The 19,430-nt window shown below is 41.0% G+C and overlaps 1 protein-coding gene across 1 annotated transcript in view; it reads left to right on the forward strand.

The window, feature by feature from the left end:
* Positions 1-1,035: 1,035 nt before the first annotated feature.
* Positions 1,036-19,430, forward strand: part of LOC113925612 (cytosolic beta-glucosidase-like) — a 116,493-nt gene continuing 98,098 nt past the window's right edge. The window contains 2 exon segments of the mRNA XM_027600122.1: positions 1,036-1,093; positions 12,176-12,256. Coding sequence (XP_027455923.1) covers positions 1,036-1,093; positions 12,176-12,256 — 139 coding nt within the window.

A 19,430-nucleotide genomic window follows, 5' to 3' on the forward strand; every position in this document is an offset into this window, starting at 1 on the left:
ATAAAGACAATTCCAGAACCACAGAGTTTCCAAAAAGTTACTTCTCGTGCCCCCTTTATCAGAAAGTTATTCAAGGATTTGCTTCTCTAAAAGGGCTAGAGACAAAGGGGAAGAAAGCACAAAGGAGAGGTGATGGAGGGTGCAGATTATGTGACTCTGGGCTGGCCTAAAATACAAAGAGTGCAGAATGAGCAGGGAAACAGAAGTGTTCGAACATCTGGGAGTTATGGTTCTATCAGAGTGTTTGGGGATGAATTAGTGATAGGTATACAGAAAATCCAATATAAAAACCACACAGTTGATTAACCCCAGAGAAAATAAAAGGTTGCATGTAAGCATGGTCTATTATTACACGGCTCAGCGTTGAACCATATATAATCATAGTAATATAAATATTGAGTATTTATTTAAACAAAAAAGGGAATCTCATCCTGTTGGGGGAGGAGGAGAGAGAGAGCAAGAGGGAGGGAGACAGAGAGAGTGAGTTAGATCTTCTACCTCTATATCCAGAATTCAGTAGTTATTATTTAAAATTGAAAACAAATTAAGAAGCAGTAATCTCAGGTTATTATTTAAGTAACATGGGAGAAAATTCCAGAAGAAACATTTGCAAGTGGTTACCTCCAAGGAGTGGGGATTAGGAATTGGGAGGAACTGGTTAAGGGAAAATTCGAGTAGGATTATGTGACTTTTAAGGACAACGTCCATGTATTTTATTAAAATGGATAAGATTAGATGAATGGGTGCCCTGCCGAAGCATCCAGGCTGGTTCAGCTCTGTTAAGAATCAGGGAGGGCCCCGAGAAGAAAGTGGACATGCTTGCCTTTACAAAGTGTCTTGGATTTGTATCAAGGCCACGGCCAGTCAAGTGTGATCATTTAATCTGGCTCCCTTCTCGTTTGCATACACATTTGTATTCCAGACTTTGGTCAGGGTGAGTCCACTGACTGTTTGCACAATTTCTTGGACTCCACTAACTGAAGGGCACACAGCTCCCGTTTGGCTGAGTGTTCTAGATGGCCATCTTCTGAAAGCATGGCTTTCCCGGCAGGATTTGGATGGGGGGCATCCACTGCAGTTTATCAAGTGGAAGGTAGGAGAAGCCCCTTCCCCTTTGTGAAGGCTGGGATGGAAAGTACTTCTTTGGGTTCTGTATGCCTAGGGACGAGGGTGAGGGTGAGGAGGCAAAAGGAAAAGAAGGAAAGGGTTAAATGAGCCCGTCACTGTACCAGCGAAACTGTCACTTTTCACACAGAAGAGGCTCACCTTCTCTTGTCCCTTTCCTTACGCAAGGGTGGTGGTAGTGAGGGGTTGACCACCAAGCTGCACTTATGTCAGCTCAAGTTCATCTGAGACATCAGTTTACATTGGACTAGCTGCTTTTGTCATTGGTTTCTTGAGCATATTTGCCCCAATTCCCCCAACAAAAAAGATAATTTCCCCAACTGGCTGGAAAAATATGGGGTAAATTTCTTCAAAAATCCAGGAGACTTGATTGGAGGATGTTCATCACTTGGGAGAGGTGTCCTGTTCTATCTCTGGTGGCCACAAAGCAGAGCCTAATCTCATGTGCTGCCCCATCTCCCGGGCAGCTGAGAAGTACAAGGAACAACCACAAGTTGGGAGAGAATGCCCTGAATGGGGTTGGAGGTCTGCTGGTCTCCATCCCACTATGCACGAGCATGAGCATGTGAGTCCATCATCTTTCCCGAGTCTCAGCTTCTTCATCTGTAAAATAGGAAGATTTGGCTAGCTTTCCCAAAACATATATCTCTTCCACTAAAGGAATTAAGGGCTGTTCATGCCTATCATGGGAACAATATTTATTTGCTCAAATAAATGTGAGAAACCCTGGCTTAAACAAAGCTGAGAGAGTTTCTCACAGTTGTTTCCTAGAGCTCCTGTTGCAAATCATCATAAACTGGGAGGTTTATTTTCTCACTGTTTTGGGGTCCAGAACAAGCCATTTGACTCCCTAGACTTGGGGTCCATCTAAACAAACTTTTCACTAGTTCTATGTGACTTTGGGCAAGTTACTCAACCTCTCTGTGCCTCCTTATCTGCAAAATGGGGATAATTATGGTATCTACATTGTAGTTGCTGGGAGGCTTAAATAAGATGATGGGTATCAAATGCTTGGTGCTTAACAGGTGCTCAGTGCATGGTCTTTGTATTGGGGGGGGGGGTCACAAAAGGATTTCTGAGGATGACTCTATAGAACTCAGCAGTTAACTTGGCATAAATCTGCGATCAGTTATATAAGACAATACTGTGGATTTCAGGTACCAGTTTCCAGGTCCTGTTCACTCAGGACTCAGGGATAGCCTTACTGGTCCATTCTGAGCTCCTGTCTTCTTGGGGTCTCCGGGTTGCCATACTTCTTCTGTCAGTTTGTTTCATGCTCTTTTGCACAGGGCTTGCTGCAGCCTTATTTTAAGAATTTTATTTGTGGCCTCTGACCTGCTATTGTGCAGTTAACTATCAGCAGCTTTGAAGTGGGGAGGCCTGATCCAACATGCCTTTTCTCTTTGTTGACTCACAGAATTTTTTTATGTTTGCTGTTTTCCACCTAAGAGCGCTTACCTATACTTTTGAGCTGGGAATGAATCCTGGGTCACGCACTTACTAACTGAGTGACCTTGGGCAAATAACTTAAGCCTCAGTGTCCTTATCTGCAAGATTAGGGAAATGATCGTGCCCGCTTTGTAGGTTTGTTCTGGGGATGACAGAGGTTAGCATGTGTAACCAGAGCAGGAGAGTGTCTGGCACATAATAAGGGCACCAATAATACTATTATGGTGGTTCTTTCTCCCGGCTGTATTCTCTTCTACTGTGTTACTGACAAGAGAGTTACATTGTCTGCAGCATGTAGTGGGAATGGTCATTTCTTCTTTGTTCTGCATGTTAGAATATATTCCCTCTTTGCTCCTTCTGGACTGGTTCTACCAGCAGCTGCTGGGAGAGTTACCATTTAGCTACCCTTCCACTGTGTGCAGATCACGTACACAGGATGTCTATGGCTTTGTCAAATCAGTGTGGCCTGGGATTTAAAAGCTGAGGTCGCCCTGTCACTTTTTGATTTTGAGAATCTTTGAACTTTTAGTTTGTCCTGGTCCTGAAAGTCTACAGAACCACTGCAAGTTGCATACACTCAGCAGAACTGAGGACTAAACATGAATTGTATTTGCAAAAACAAAAAACAAAAAACAAAAAACCCTAACGTTTTGGAGATTTGTTATAAAGCATTACCATGTATATCTTTCCACTGGTTTTCAGATCACAATTGTCCGTGTAGGTATCTTTGTTTTCACATATCCTCTTGAGAGCCCTGATAGATAACTAGCATAGTCCCCCACCTCCCCACTGCCCTGCATACCTATGCCTCACCCCTACACAGAAATGGAGATATTTTGGCTCTGTTACTTGGAATAGAAGGCTCTCTTAGGGTCTCTGCGGGTGGGGCTGATGGAAAGGGGCGGGACAGGACTTTCCCATCACTGGGCCTGCTAATATATTGATTGCTTGGTTGCCTATTTCACCAGACCCCGTGATTCCTCCTTCTTTCTGTCCTTGTTCATTCTGCCTCCACTCTGGCTACTTCCCTGTTTATGGTTTTTAAGGAGAGTTTAATGAAATGTTTATTAGATAAGAGTTGGCTGTGTGGTGCTTTGAGCCTTTTGGAGGAAAGCCCAATATAAATCTAATAAATAAATAATAAACAAGTGATGTAAGCAGGAGGAAAATTATGTGTTTTAGGTGAGTTGTAAAGAACGTTGTAAAACCTGTAAAATATATTTGTTAGATGAAGAGGCAGGGAAAAAAATGCAGATAATCATCGCTTGTACAGAAGTGAGTCTTTACAATATTTTAAATTACAAAAACAATTCTCATGAGTTTTAACCCTTTGTGAAGCCACCTCTGCCTCTGGTTTTGGCTGGAGGGGATGAGAAACAGAAAACAGCAGGTAGCTCAGTAGCATTTTGTTTACTTCCTCGGTTGGCCACGGAGGAGCTATGAAAATGACATTTAGGACCCAATTCTACAGCTCTTATGAGCTTAGAACTCCCAGTGATTTCAGGGAAGGCTCTTAAGGGGTGAACATGCTCTGCAAAATCCCACAAATCCTAAGCAAAGTCTAAACTACTCCATTAACACTTCCTGGTGGGATCTGAGTTTGTGGTTCTTAGGGAGGCAAAGGCCTCAGTTTTATGAATGCCATTATCAACCTTTGATGCTTCACCGGATACCAATATAATGTTTGGATTTTGATTTAACTTTGACTTTGGCTTTGTGTCGGCAGAAATTAGGGCTGGCCTCAACTTTGGCCTTCTGTTTGCCTTTGGATGTCAAAGAGGGAATCCTATAGCTAAGAAATTTGGAGTTATTTTTGCATTTAAAAAGTGGGAAAGTAAGCAAGGCAGCTGAATTATTTGGTTTTAGGTCCCATTTCTGGTGATTTCTATTCAGGCTATTTCTTTTCTAGTCCCTTTTAAAAACTGATCTAATATACACACACCTGAGCTAGAGGCACATTTCATCTACCTGCTTTAGGTACATGAAATACACAGCACAGGCCGTGTCTTTCATTAGGTCACTTCCTGTTTGTTTTCTCTACTCAACCAGTTTGGCCTGCGTATCTTGGTTCCTGTTTTCTGCTAAACCCCTTAGATTAAACATCCCCGTTTGGGATGACTGCCTGTGGAAGTCTTCTAGGACAGGGCTCACCAGATAAATCTACCCTTTGTCTGGACCACCTGGACAAGAAGGAGAGTAAATAGATTTGAAGCATGGTTGTTCATTTCTTGGTGTGTAAGGAGAAAGGAAGAAGAGAGGGAAGCATGTGTTCATGAAATTTCTCATAGCTTAAAGGTTGATATGACAGAGACCACCTTTCTTTCTTTCTCCCAGCTTCAAATTTGCGGTCCACACAAATTTTTTTTTTTTTTTAAGATTTTATTTATTTATTTGAGAGAGAGAGACAGCGAGAGAGGGAACACAGGCAGGGGGAGTGGGGGAGGGAGAAGCGGGTTCCCTGCAGAGCAAGGAGCCCGATGCGGGACTTGATCCTAGCATCCTGGGATCATGACCTGAGCCGAAGGCAGACACTTAACCGACTGAGCCACCCAGGTGCCCCCGGTCCACAAAAATTTTAATGATTGCCCCTCCTTTAACTTTTTATTTAAATTCCAATTAGCTAACATGCAGTGTAATATTAGTTTCAGGTGTACAATACAGTGATTCAACACTTCCATGCAACACCCAGTGCTTTTCACAGCTAGTGCACTCCTTAATCTCCATCCCCTATTTAATCCATCCCCCTTTTTTTGATTGTACCATGAAATTATATGGGCATCATTGAAAGAGTATGGGCTTAGGCAGGAAGGATACTCAAATATTCATTAATTCATTCAACACCCAAGCAGATACCAACTGTAATGGGTATAGACTAGACTAGCACTTGCATTGACTAGTGAGAGTAGATAGCAGCCATAAACAACCATTATGGGACCACTAAGACCATGAAGAGTGGAGCTGTAAACCACTAATATTGACCAGACTGGCACCCACATGAACCAATAAGAGTGGGTGCCAGCTATAAACAAGCACTGGGGCCACAAGGACATGTACTGATTGAATTTTAACCTTGGGCTTATGACTGGGACACATCCGGAATATATCCAACTCTATTTGTGAACTACTAGAGAATTAAATCAGTTAACTTCTCTAAGCCTCAAATTTCTAACCTATAGAATTTCTTTTTTTTTTTAAGATTTATTTATTTATTTGAGAGAGAGAGAGAGAGAGAGAGAGCGCATGCATGTGCATGCAAACAAGTTGGGGAAGGGGTAGAGGGAGAGAATCTTCAAGGAGTCTCCCCTGTGACCACTGAGCCCAATGGAGGGCTCGATCTCAAAACGCAGGAGAATCATGACCTGAGCCGAAACCAAGAGTTGGATGCTTAACTGACTGAGCCACCCAGGCACCCTTCACCTGTACAATTTCTAATGCTCATCTCTTTTTATTGAAATTTCACTGGGCGAATATGGGAGAAATTTTTCTTGTATTTTATGTTTCTTTGGATCTGGGATGATTCCTCAACTTTTTCTTCCAGATTACTAATTTGGACTTTAGCTTCATTCATTCTATTTTTCAACTCCAATATTGAATATTTAATTGTGGAATTGTAGTTTTAGGTTTTTTAATTAATTTATTCTTCGATTGCTTCGTTTTCAAGAAGCTGTGTTTTGTTTTCTAAAGAATGCTAGTTTAAAAAAATTAAGTTCCCTTTCTTGCTTTCTGTCTTTCTCTTTCTTCCTTTCTTTCTTTATCACTTTGAGGTTTTGGGGTTATTTGCTTATTTGGGACCTTATTTTTCATTCTATTTGTTTTTGTCCAAAGTCTATTGATCCTTCAGGGGTCTGTTCATGTTTATGAATGAAAGAGAATGTTGACAGTTATCATATGGTTTCACTCATATGTGGAATATAAGAAACAGGGCGGAGGATCATAGGGGAAGGGAGGGAAAATTGAATGGGAAGAAATCAGAGAGGGAGACAAACCATGAGAGACTCTTAATTATAGGAAACAAACTGAGGGTTGCTGGAGGGGAGGTTGGTGAGGGGATGGGGTAACGGCGGTGATGGGCATTAAGGAGGGTCCGGGATGTGATGAGGACTGGGTGTTAATATGCAACTGATGAATTATTGAACTCTGCATCTAAAACTAATGATGTACTATATGTTGGCTAATTGAATTTAAATAAAAAAAAACACAAAGAAAAAAAATCAGTGTCTGAGTTAGGTTGTTTTTTAAAGTTAAATAGTTCTATTTAACTGAAACAGGGCTGACTTTATCAGAAGCAGGGTTCTGTATAAATGAATGGGAACTACTGATAGTCGATCTTCTCATAAAGGACTATATATGAGGGGAAAAAGCCAAGATTTAGAGCTCAATAACTGCCAGATTTCAAGGATTTTAAGGAAGAATATTTTTGTTTGCTTTTTTTTAGGATTTTATATTTTTATTAAGTCTATTTTTTCAATTTTATTGAAATGTCATCGACATACAGTATAAGTTTAAGATGTACGGCATAATGACTTCACTTACACATATTGTGAAATGATCATTACAGTAAGGCCACTTAGCATCATCATCATCTCATATACATACCCACACACCTTGAAAAAAGGTCTTTTCCTTATGATGAGAAATTTTAGGATCTACTCTCTTAGCAACTTGCCAGTGCACCATACAGCAGAGTTAACTATAGTCGTCACGTCATCCATTGTGTCCCCAGGACTTATTTATCTCATAACTGGAAGTTTGTGCCTGTTGAGCACCTTCCTCCAACCCCCTACTCGCTACCTCCTGCCTCTGGTAACCACAAGTCTGATCTCTTTTTCTATGAGTTTTGTCTTAAGAGTCCATGTGAGATCATACAGTGTTTGTCTTTCTCCATCTAATTGTTTGCTTGTTACTTTCATGTCTCTTGTCCCTACTCCTCTTCAAGTTCATGTTTAGCTTGAGTTTGTTCAACTTCTCTTGACCATTTCAGTACCGTTGGTAAGGATCATTTCCTAGCACCTCTCTCACTTTTATTAAGCATTTCTTAGGATTTCAACATGGGCCAAGGGAGTACCAACTGCTCTGTTTATGCGAGAGAAGAACCAATCAAGCCAGCAGTATGGTAGATAATACTTTAATTATCTTGATGATCTCTCTGAGGCCTGCTCTGCTCTCTGCATTGGTTAAACCAGAGATTCCCCAAGGGATCTCCCCTTTACCCTTAGCACCAGTCTTCAGTGTAAGTTTGTGTTGTAATTCTTTGCTTTAGTTTCTCAGACAATTTAGACAATTCTATTTTCTTTCTATTATCTGGAAATACTTTACTAAAGGTGGTATTCTATTGGGACAGTTTTTTTTTTTTCTTTTGTTTTCAGCTCAGTTGTGGATTTCCTTTTTATTTACTATCATTTCAATGGGGTTGGAAGGGAGAGATATTAAATATGTATACTCCATCTCCCACCTTGAACATGAAGTCTGTTAACATGAGTCAGTATATGGATGTACCTCATAAACCATGAAGCATTGTTCCAAGTTAGCAAGTGAATTTCCCTCTTCTTCGTCTTACCATTATCATTTTCCTCCTCATCACTAACACTTCCAACCTCATCACTAACATTGTCTAGTCTTATGCTTTTTAGAAAGATGAGATAACGTGGAATTGATGGAACTTCGGACAATGTAATGGGAGAAAGTGAAATATTCAGACAACATGAGAAAGGCATGGTGGACGAGGAATACTATGATGTAAATGGGCACCACGTCCAGGCATCTGCTTCTGAGGTCAGCTCCTCTAAGCCATTTGCACATTTCATCATTTCTTACCACCTTTTATTCTCAACACACAGACTCTCCATGTACCAAATTTTCTAGTACCTCCACTGGCTTCAAGGGCAGTGGTGACAGATACCCACTGCCATCACTATTGGCATATGTGGGTTATTTATGCATAAGTGTCTGCCTACCTGTGTATTCTTTTGTATCAGCAGGGCTCTAAATATAGATGCTTATCACAAATGCTTAGAAAAATCTTTTTTGTATTATGAAAATAATACAAGATAATTATAAAACACTTAAAACATATAAATAAGCAAGAAATAAGAGTCATTCAGAGAGCTATTTTCAAATTTTGAGTATATACTTCTAGTCTTTTTGTATATATCCACAGACTTTCATGCACACATACCCTTTTATATTTTTCACCCTAATAGGAATGTTCTATAAATGGTTTTGGCTTTTTTTTATGACATCTACAACTATCTTGATAAGCTATAACATGCCTGCATCTTTCCTCCTCATCCTGTGATTTTTCTCTTTTATCTGTCTTTCTGCAGTTGCTCATGGATGTTACATGGAAAGCGAAATGTGAGTTAATATATTTAACCTGGAAAAACAAGAAAAAAAATTGCTGTACCTCAATCATTTCTTTGGAGTATAGGTTCTACCTATTAGCCTACATATTTGTACATGAGTTTTTTTTTGTTTTATCACTATCCAATTCATCAGTTAAGATGGGACATTTGTTTATTTGGATGAACGTGTGCCAGCATTGTACTGGAGCAAAAAAGCATTACTTGTGCCGTTCCTTCTTGGGCCTGCCCATCTGGTAGGGGTTGCTTCCCAGGTAAGTTCATTAGTGCACAAGGTTTTTAAAAATTATTAGGCCAGGGGCGCCTGGGTGGCTCAGTTGTTAAGCATCTGCCTTTGGCTCAGGTCATGATCCCAGGGTCCTGGGATCGAGCCCCGCATCGGGCTCCCTGCTCCGCAGGAAGCCTGCTTCTCCCTCTCCCACTCCCCCTGCTTGTGTTCCCTCTCTCTATGTCTCTCTCTCTCTGTGTCAAATAAATAAATAAAAATCTTAAAGAAAAATTATTAGGCCATCACACCGTGCCCAGGTCAGCACTCTGGGACTCATGCTAGATTCTTCCTCTTCCTCTCTCCTTTATTTAACCAATTATTATTATTTTTTTTATTCTAGCTCCTCTTAAGCTCTTGGTTACCCTCTCTTCTCCATTACTACCACCTTTCCTTTAGTTCTGGGACTCACCAGCTCTTGTCTTCTTGACATATCCTTCCCTCCCCTCTACTCCTCCAATCCCTCCAGCACATTGCTTATAGTGTGGTCTGTTAAAGTTCTGACCACAACCTTCCATTTCTTGAGAGATAGCAAGAGCTCTTAAATCAAACAGGCCAGTTTTGAATCCTGACTCCACCACTTATCAGTTCTGGGATCTCAGAGACTCCTGAGCTTTGCCGTCCTCAGTTTCCTCATTTATAAAATGGAACAACAATAATAGTTGTTGCAAACATTAAATGTGTTTATTAACATCAAATGCTTAGAGCAGTCCTGGGCAAACTGTGTTCAGTAAGGTTTAACAATGATTAAAAACATTTTTATTGTCTTCCTACCTTCCACAGAATAATTTCTGTACTTCTGGCATGGCATAAAAAAACTCTTTGTACTTTCACCTCTGACTACATCCCCAGCTTCACCTCTTGCTTCTTCTTCATTTGTATCTTCTTCTTGGACCAAAGTAGAGCACATGCCGTTCTTTAAATGTGCCATGACCTTCATGTCCTGCTGAACTCAGTGTTCCCTCTGCTTGGGTGCACACCTGACTGCTGGCATGAATAGAGACCAACAGGGGACAAAGATCCAGGCCTCCCACCTTCCAAGCTGGAGCACTTCCTACTCCCACATGCTGCTTCCTTCATCTCCAGCCTTTATACCCCTCTTCCGATCATGTTACCATGAACTTGGTAGAGGACTACGAGGTGGGGGAGTGGCGTGAGGCAAAGGGAACACCTAAAAGAGGTTTTTAGTACACATGAAAAATCTCTTCTTATATTAACTGTTTGAAACAGTGTGCCTTTTTACCTGGGGGCATTTGGACATAACTCTATACTTTTTTTTTTTAATAGATTTTATTTATTTATTTGAGAAAGAGAACAGGAGTGGGGGGGTCGGGGTGGGGAAGAGCAGAGAAAGAGGGAGAAGCTGACTCCCCATTGAGCAGGAAGCCTGATGCAGGGAGCTCAATCCCAGGACACTGGGATCATGACCTGAGCCAAAGGCAGATGACTGATCCACCCAGGTGCCCCATACTTCCATGCTTCTAAAGATGACTAATATCATGAGAGGTGTTGATATGGACACTCTAGCTGTGTGTTGGTATTTTGGATGGCATGGGTGGTCATCATTTGTGGTAGCTGGGGCCGTGTGGTTTTCCTTCTGCTATGCTCCATGGGCCTCTGCCTCAGGGTGCCCTAAACCAGCTGAGCACGTCCATATTGGCTTTGGATCTCTCTCAAGGTGCCTGTTCTTCCTTTCATTAGTGTGGATAATCAGAGTTTGATTGTAAAGTATGCCTGGGCCAAATACAAGGGCTTTTAAAATTGTCTGCTGTTTTAGATTATCCAGGCCACTGATCCACCTTCCTTAGCATGGATAATTGAGAGTGGACTGGGCTGAAGAATGTTAAGCAGAACCAATTGGCAAAATAAATGAGATTTTAAAAATCCTTTACATTTTAATAATAGAAAAAACAACAACTAGGTTTTCTTTCTTCTTTTTTTTTAATCTAAAAGGGCCTATTTTATATTTTGAAACTGTAAATTTATTTGCTTTTACATTGACTCATAATAAGAAGATACTTTCTATGGTGTGGCCATTTAAAACCTATTTAAAACGTATACTAATTATAATAGGCCCTTAATGGAGTTAGGGGAAAATTGAAAATATAGACAAGAGGTTGGACAGTTCCAGAGTCAATGTCAAATCTTCTTTTAACTATGTTTATGTTTCAACTGTGTAGCAAGGAAAGGGTGGTAGTCACTTCAAATTCTGAAAATCTCTCTTGGTAGTGGAGGCTATAATTCTTTGCCCCTAATGAGCAATCATCATGTAGAGAACGGCATTTTTTGAATGTATGTGTAAGATCAACAGGGCTCTGATCCCTGTCTGCATGTCTGTGCTCATTCACTTCTCATTTTCATCCCCATGTGCCTCTGAATGCAGGCAGAAATGTATTTACATGTCACTTGACTGAGAATTTAGAGTACATTTTCTCAAAGGAATAGTGTTGTAAATAGGGGTAGGTGTCACTGAATACCCTTCAGGTATGTAATGAGATAAATAGATTTGGGGGGTTGGCCTGGGAATTTGGAATTTAATGTAAGAGGCAATAGTGAGTTTCTGGGCAGGTGACTCATAAACAAGGTTTTTGAAACATTACCCATTTTTATGTTGGGAATTGCCAAGCTAAGGCTTAAAGTCTCCCACAACACCCATGAATAATCATTTAAATACAGGCTTCGAGACTTGGGGGGAAAAATGCATTATTTACTCTAAAGACAATAATCTTCCTTTGGAGTCATTGTAGTCTATCATACAGATGCATACTTGGGGATCTTTGAAAGAGCAACATTTTTTCTTGATGGTCCATTACTTTGTATGTTTTATAAATTATTATCCGGGTCTAGATTGCAGGCACAGGTTAGAGATGCACATCAACCACTCTGTAACAGAATGTGGGGGACTAAGCCTCTTAGTCTAAGGGTGAAATATTGCAAGGGACTTTGGCCATTGCCTACTTTCTTTGTTTGTGTGAAGAACAAGATATGGGGATGGAGGTGATGGAGACCCTAATGAATCCTTTGGTTCCTCGCAATGCTGAGAACTTGGCAAATGTTGGTACACAAGAAATTCTTGTTGTTCAACTGACTTGCTGAAGGAAGAACTGAGGGCTTCTCAGCATAGATATTGTACAGCTGAGGCCAAACACCTGCCAGGGCACCTCAGTACACTCTCTGTGGCTCAAATAAAGACAAGGTGCGGCCATTCTAAAACTGTGATGTAGTTGGCTTGATGTTGGATGATGACTTTGGAGAGAAAATGTGCCCAAAGAGCCAGAAAAGATCTGTTTCCATGATGTACTGGGAGACCTGGGTGCCTCATGTGAGTTAATAATTAAATTAAATTGAATGAATATTTATTTGAATTAGTGCTACGTAGTTCCTCCCAGTTAGACGTTTATTCACTGTGAGTATTAGAGCCTAGAGATGTAAAAAGTAAATAAAATGCTCATTTGAATCCCACATTCTGGTGAGGGAGAGAAGCATATGCAGAACTGTGATATGATGTGACAATCCTAATAGCAGAACAAGCGAAATGCTAGTGGAGCATCGGTGGGAGGGTGTGGATACAAGAGTAAAAGCATTTTATGGGCATTTATGTTGGGCTTTTAATAAGAAGTTTGTTTTATTCTGTTTTGTTTTGCTTTGTTTTGTTTTCAGGGATAGAAGTAGGATGGGCAAATCAGCAGAGGAAACATTTTGAGCCAAGGCACAAAATTATGATATGTATGTAGTTTTTGAGGATTGGTATAGTCACATCTAGTAAAGTAGGCAAATGGTTTAGGATTCTAATATTTTGGAATGTATTAGAATCACCTAGAGTCCTTCTTAAAATGTAGATTTGGGGGCCTCACATGAGGCTATACAACACAACTGTTTATAGATAGGGCCCCGGAATTTACATTTTTTTATAAGTGTTCTGTATGATGGCTCATGCTTTGAGAAAGCCTGCCACAGTCTGTGTTCTGATGATAGAGTGAATGGCAGGACCTGAAGCTAGAAAAGTAGAATAGGCCCATGTTGTGATGTATATAAGGTGCCAGGCTCAGGTGTTGATGTTAGGATCACATGCAATAGGTTCTTGGTAGTCCTAAAAGATCCTTAAGCAACAGGAATAGTGTGATCAGGTCTGTATGTTAGAGGGGATTTGGGCTGCAGTATGGAGGCTGAACTGGAGGAAGGAGACGTGGGAGCTAGGGGGCAGTCGTTAGGCTCTTGCAGTAGATGAGGCAGGGATGAGGAAGGCCTGAATTCAGGTAGAGGGGGCAGAATGGAGGAGAAAGCATAAAGAGACATCACTGAGGGAGAACCGAAAGGATATGTTCATGAATATAATGCAGGGCAGGAAGGAAGTAGGACGACTAAGGCGACCCTTGTCATTGTAGTTTAGGTGACCAGTTGGCTGATAGCACTATGAATAGAAACACAATACACTGGAGAAAGAGAAGGTTTGGAGCTGGTGAGGTAGAAGTGGGATGGGTTCAATGTGGGCTTGAGATTCCCTTAGGTTATTTATTTATTATTAAATATTTTATTTATTTATTTGGGAGATTTGGGAGAGAGAGATTGTGTGAGAGCACACAAGCGGCGGTGGGTGGGTGGGTGGGTGGTTTGGGCAGAGTGAGAGGGAGAAGCAGATTCCCCCCTTAGCAGGGAGCCCGACCCGGGGCTTGATCCCAGAACTGTGGGATCACGACCTGAGCCAAAGGCAGATGCTTAACCAACTGAGCCACCCAGCATCCCCACCCCAGGGTATTTAAATGGAAATCCTGGAAGGTGACTGGAAATTCGTATCTCCTTTTTTAGGTTAGATTTGCTGGTAATCACCAGTGCCTAGAAAATGGTTGAAGTCATAATGGATGAGAGTACTTGAAATAGGGTTTTAAAGGGAAGTGCAAAGAGGAGCAAAAGTTGGAAAGTCTGGATTGAGTGCTGTAGAAGAACTCCGAAGACTCAGAAGGAGCCCACATGGAACTGACATTCTTTTAGGACATCAGACTGACTAGAAAGAATTCTAGAAACCTTCTAATCCAGTGGTTTTAAAACATTTTTTCATGCAGCAGAACTAGGAAAATCTAACAAAAGAGATACTGATGGAGCTTCTCTGGTTGAAGGGAAGGTGGGTGGACTGTCCCCCCAACATTTCCTTCTTTAATGTTTCCTCCCCAAGTGGTGACTCTTGACTCCACTTTGGGGAACATGGTTTTTAAAACATCTTCTGGAAGCAAGAGAGATGGATTGATAGTATCGATGTTGCACAACTCATTAGTGACAGAAGGGGAACATGATGAGATAAGGCCCACAAGAAACAAAGCAACAAAGACAATGTGGAACTCATGGCCAAAATGAGTGGTGCAGAGGATACGGGTGTCAAGGCAGAGGGTTAACATTCTGCGTTGCGATATTCAGGGAAGGAGTTGCAGAGGTAGTAGATTTTTAGAGGATAAGAAAACAATTAGGGATTTAGTTTCTTGCCCATTTAAAGAGTCAGAGCTTAAGGTTTGTGCTGGGTTGGAGAAAGTTAAAAGGTGAGTCTTTCCAACTTCTGTAAAATTGAGGCAATTGTTATGTATGTGACATCATAATTATGCTCAGACTCCATCCCAATTCCAATAGAAGTGGAAATTTAATGATGGGACAAGCTGAAGAGTCAGAGTGAAGGACACAGTAGCTCTCCCTTCCATGTAGAAGGGACTTCGGGAGGGGCAGCTTGTTTGGAAGGCAATGTCTTGGTAACTTATCTTGAAGTTATATTTGCAAGGCAAGTATGCTCTTCTTAGGAGAAGGCATTTATTTCAGAAGGCTGTTTTGGGGGGTTTACCAATGGAATACCCCTTTACACTGTCATTTGACATACTATGGAAACGTTGTGGCTGCCACAATCAGTCTTTAACATGAAAAGTCCGGAAAACTCTGTACTCAGGGAGTTGTTTTGAGACATCAGCAGAAATCTGCCAAGACTGAAGACTGACCCAGTGATTCCTGGGGGACCTTGAGGAAAGTCAATTAGTTTATGAGTCAAAGAAACCTCAAATTATTCTAAAAGGCATTTGCTGCCATCAGAAGGTTCCGTTCTTGAATTAGCAAGCTGCTACAAGTTCCAAGTTGATATTCTTTCTTAGAAAGATGCCTATGGGGTATAAATCTTTTTAAGTGCATTTTTTTGAACCAATTGTCTCATTTAGATGAAGCCCATTAGTTGGTTATTAAGGGTCTATATAATAGTGTCAATACATTCTAAAATTGGAGACTGGGTATGTTGTTTTGGATGTTTTAATGGTCCCGATTGTTTAAACTATTTGGCCTTGACTCATTTGCTTGACCTTTGCTTGTTTTAAGGGCTTGGAAAAACTCTCCCAACTACCCAGAGTTGATGTAATGGCTCTTCATATATGGGATACAAATATGAAAATTATCTGAATAAGTTAACTAACAGTATTTGAATGATTGTATCAGGTCTGCACAACCAAAGTGAAGTAGATAACTGTGCAAATTTTCGAGGAATCAAAAAGTTTATTTTTTAAAAAGGTTTTATTTATTTGACAGAGAGAGACACAGTGAGAGAGGGAACACAAACAGGGGCAGTGGGAGAGGGAGAAGCAGGCTTCCCGCAGAGCAGGGAGCCCAATGCGGGGCTCGATCCCAGGACCCTGAGATCATGACCTGAGCCGAAGGCAGACGCTTAACAACTGAGACATCAGGCGCCCCGAGGAGTCAAAAAGTTTAAAGAAAAATTCAATTTTCTACCAAAAAAGGCTTAACTTAATACATTATTATTTTGAGTGTAGTTGTAACTGTGATACCTATCCAGAAAAAGGTCTGGAAGATTATACTACAAAATATTAATACAGAGAAGTAATATAGTTGTACTAGCACCAGTGCTTCTTTGCTCTACCGGTTGAGGAAGTTCATATTTGACTTTCACAAGCAAGGTGGTCTTGTTTTTGTTACTTAACCTTTTTAAGACTTACTTCCCTCAGGTGGGTAATATCTATCTTTTGAAGGTTATTGGGAATAGTGCATGAAATAATATAGGCAACCTCTTAGCACAAGGCCTGGCTTTTTTTTTTTTTTTTTTTTAAGGATTTATTTATTTATTTTGAGGTGGGGTGGCCAAGGGAGAGGGAGACAGAAACCCAAGCCAACTCTATGTTGAGTGCAGAGCCCGGTGCGGGGCTTGATCTCAAGATCCTGAGATCATGACCTGAGCCGAAACCAAGAGTACGTGTGTGCTTAACCGACTGAGCCACCCAGGTGCCCCCGTGGCCTGGCATTTTTAAAAGAACTCAATAGATGTTAATTATCTTGACTACCATCAACGCCACCACCATCATCAACATCAACATCATTATCATCACCATCATCTCCATCATTATCCTCGCCATCAGATGGAGTGTGAGACTGGGTCCTCCAGGAAGCAGAAGCCAGGATGGTATTGAACATGCAAGAAGTTTATTCTTCATGACAGAAACGAGTGAGAGCTGGGAGAGGCTGGGGATACAGGTCTTTTGAGTGAAGGAGAGAGGGAAGGAAAAAGGAAGTTTGAGTGAAGCATTTAGACTACAGGACAGTGCAAGGGAAAACTCAGCCAGGTCTTTAGGGAAGTCGAAAGTCACCTGTCGGGAAGTCCCACATCTTCCAGGGACAAGCTTGTCATAGTAGCCTCGCCACATTCAGCACTGCCTGTGATCAGCTCGGGGAAGTGTGGCCTCAGTGCAAACTGCACCTGTGATGGATTTCAGGGCTCAGAGCTAGAGCCCTTGGTCAGCTGGTCAGCTATGCTCCCTGAGATTGGGGGTTTACAAATGTGTTCTTAGCGGCCGTCATAGTTATGAGTGATTTTATTTTATTTTATTTTTAAAGATTTTTTAATTTATTCATTAGAGAGAGCAAGAGAAAGCACAAGCACGGGGAGGGGCAGAGGGAGAGGGAAAAGCAGGCTCCCCGCTGAGCAGGGGGCCCCCCCCCCCCCCCCCCCCCCGAATGCAGGGCCTGATCCCAGGACCTTGGGATCATGACCTGAGCCTAACGCAGATGCTTAACCACCTGAGCCACCCAGGTGCCTCAGTTGTGAGTGATTTTAAATTTTTTTTCCATTTTTTGGGTATTTTATTAATTGTCTATATTAAACCTGCCTTACTTTAACATAAAGAAGTTGTAAAATAATGAATTAAAAGTATTTTCTTTTGCTTGCATAACCTGAAAGTGTTTGAGACTTGCCCAAATCTCACAGTAATTCCCAGCTTTTCACTTTGCTCCAGTATTTTGGTACGGCCATGCCATTACTGCAACTGGACCTTTCCATGAAAAGTTTTGCTGTTCTGCTCCAACTTTAATTTCTATTTAGAAACCTGATTTGATTAAAGAGTGAAAGTTTAAGTGTTTGTAACAGGATTCAATTAAAATAGGTCATACTTGGGGCTCTGAAAATGGTAGCTGGCCTTGGGCAAATTAGGAACAAAAGTTATAAAATTCAGTTGGATGCATCACAACATTTGACATCTTTAAGGAGGACGTTTTGCCTATTAGATTCAATTTAGAAATATTTAGTGTAGGTCATCAGCTTAAGCACCTAAAAAAATGTGTTTGTTTGTTTGTTTTTCTCCCTTTAGTTATAGCTAGGATCAGGACACCTGGACCCTAATCTACAAAGTAAACAATTTGTGGTGGGACCTTGAAGAAAGTCAATTAGTTTCTGTGACTTTACCAGTAGGTTAAAGAGGAGATTGTAATATTGGTGAATAATGTGCTTAGAGATGTTTGCATAAAAGATGCTTTGTCATTGTAAAGAATTATTGAATATTTATGGTCTACCAGACTGAGCCAAATGGCCCAGAGGAAAAAACAGTCAGATTTATGTAAACCTTGTTCAGTGTCCCAGATACTTCAGGATGGGTGCTCTATATATGAATGAATAAATAAATGGTATAAACGTTATTTTAAAATTTGAAGGTACATCAATATTATCTGGGGTGTTGCCAATGGGCCTGACCTCTGACGTTGAAAGGAAGTGTCTGCCTCCAGGTAACTATGTCAATCTCATAAATATTTTTAAAGCCACAGGCATCGATGGCAAGACATGTTTTCTTAGTTTTGTGTCTGCAAATAAAGGTAAATTATATCTTTACCTAAAAGCTACAAGAAATTATTGTCTCTCACCCACAGGATTGCTCTGAGAATTCGCAGACTGAAATTGTGAATCTTATACATACTTCTTCCCCCCTTCTTTTAAGAAGTGTTTTACTCACTATCTGTACTGTAGTTTTCTATCCCTTCATGTGAGAAATCTGAGCCTCAAAGAAATAATAAAAACAATAGCCATAAACACTGCCCTAGGACTTAATGGATCTTACCGAGCCACACAATGCAGATGTATTGGGACATAAATAGGTGATAAGAGAGAAGAGGCACAGAAGCAATGTGTTTGGAGGGGGTCACTGCTTAATCCAAATGGGTTCAGCACGAAGATTCATGAAACGTGACAGTGGGCCAGGAGGAGCTTGCTGTGACATTTCAGATTCCCCTACCTCTTCTAATTAACCATTTCAAGTGTATAACAAAACCTAGATCACATACAGATTTAGTAAGACCTGTCAGTACCAAGTGCAGCCCTGTCTGTGGGGGATGGATGGTTCTGCTCTCCTCAGGCAATGGACTATGACTCAGTAATACCTCAAGTTGGGCTTTTAATTTCTATGATACATTGGTTCTGAAGAGCATCTGTCTAAAAGACAAAAACCGTAGCAGAGCTGCTTTATGACCTATCCTGTCATCAAATGCATTTAGGTATATGGCATAGGTCTAAATATGCCTTAGCAAGTCTAATGAGATATTTGAAAACATGAAAACCACATACAGAGAAAACTTGCTATCATAGGAACGACAGGAATAATAACAATAACAATAATAGCTGCCTTTTAAAAGATTTTATTTATTATTTTAGAGAGAGAGGTTGTACATGCGCAAATTGGGGCAGGAGCAGAGGGAGAGGGAGAGAATCCCAAGCACACGCCACGCTGAGCACTGAGTCCCACAGGGGGCTTGATCTCATGACCCTGATCTGAGCAGAAACCAAGAGTTGGATGCTTAACTGACTGAGCCACCCAGGTGCCCCAATAGTTGCCTTTTTAAACAACTACTATTTGCCACCATGCCAGGCACTTTACACACTTCCTATATCATTATTCCCTTTTACGGATAAGGACACAGACTCAAAGAAGTGAAATTATCCA

The sequence above is a fragment of the Zalophus californianus genome, chromosome 2 (assembly GCF_009762305.2).
Source record: "Zalophus californianus isolate mZalCal1 chromosome 2, mZalCal1.pri.v2, whole genome shotgun sequence".
Classification (NCBI taxonomy): Eukaryota; Metazoa; Chordata; class Mammalia; order Carnivora; family Otariidae; genus Zalophus; species Zalophus californianus.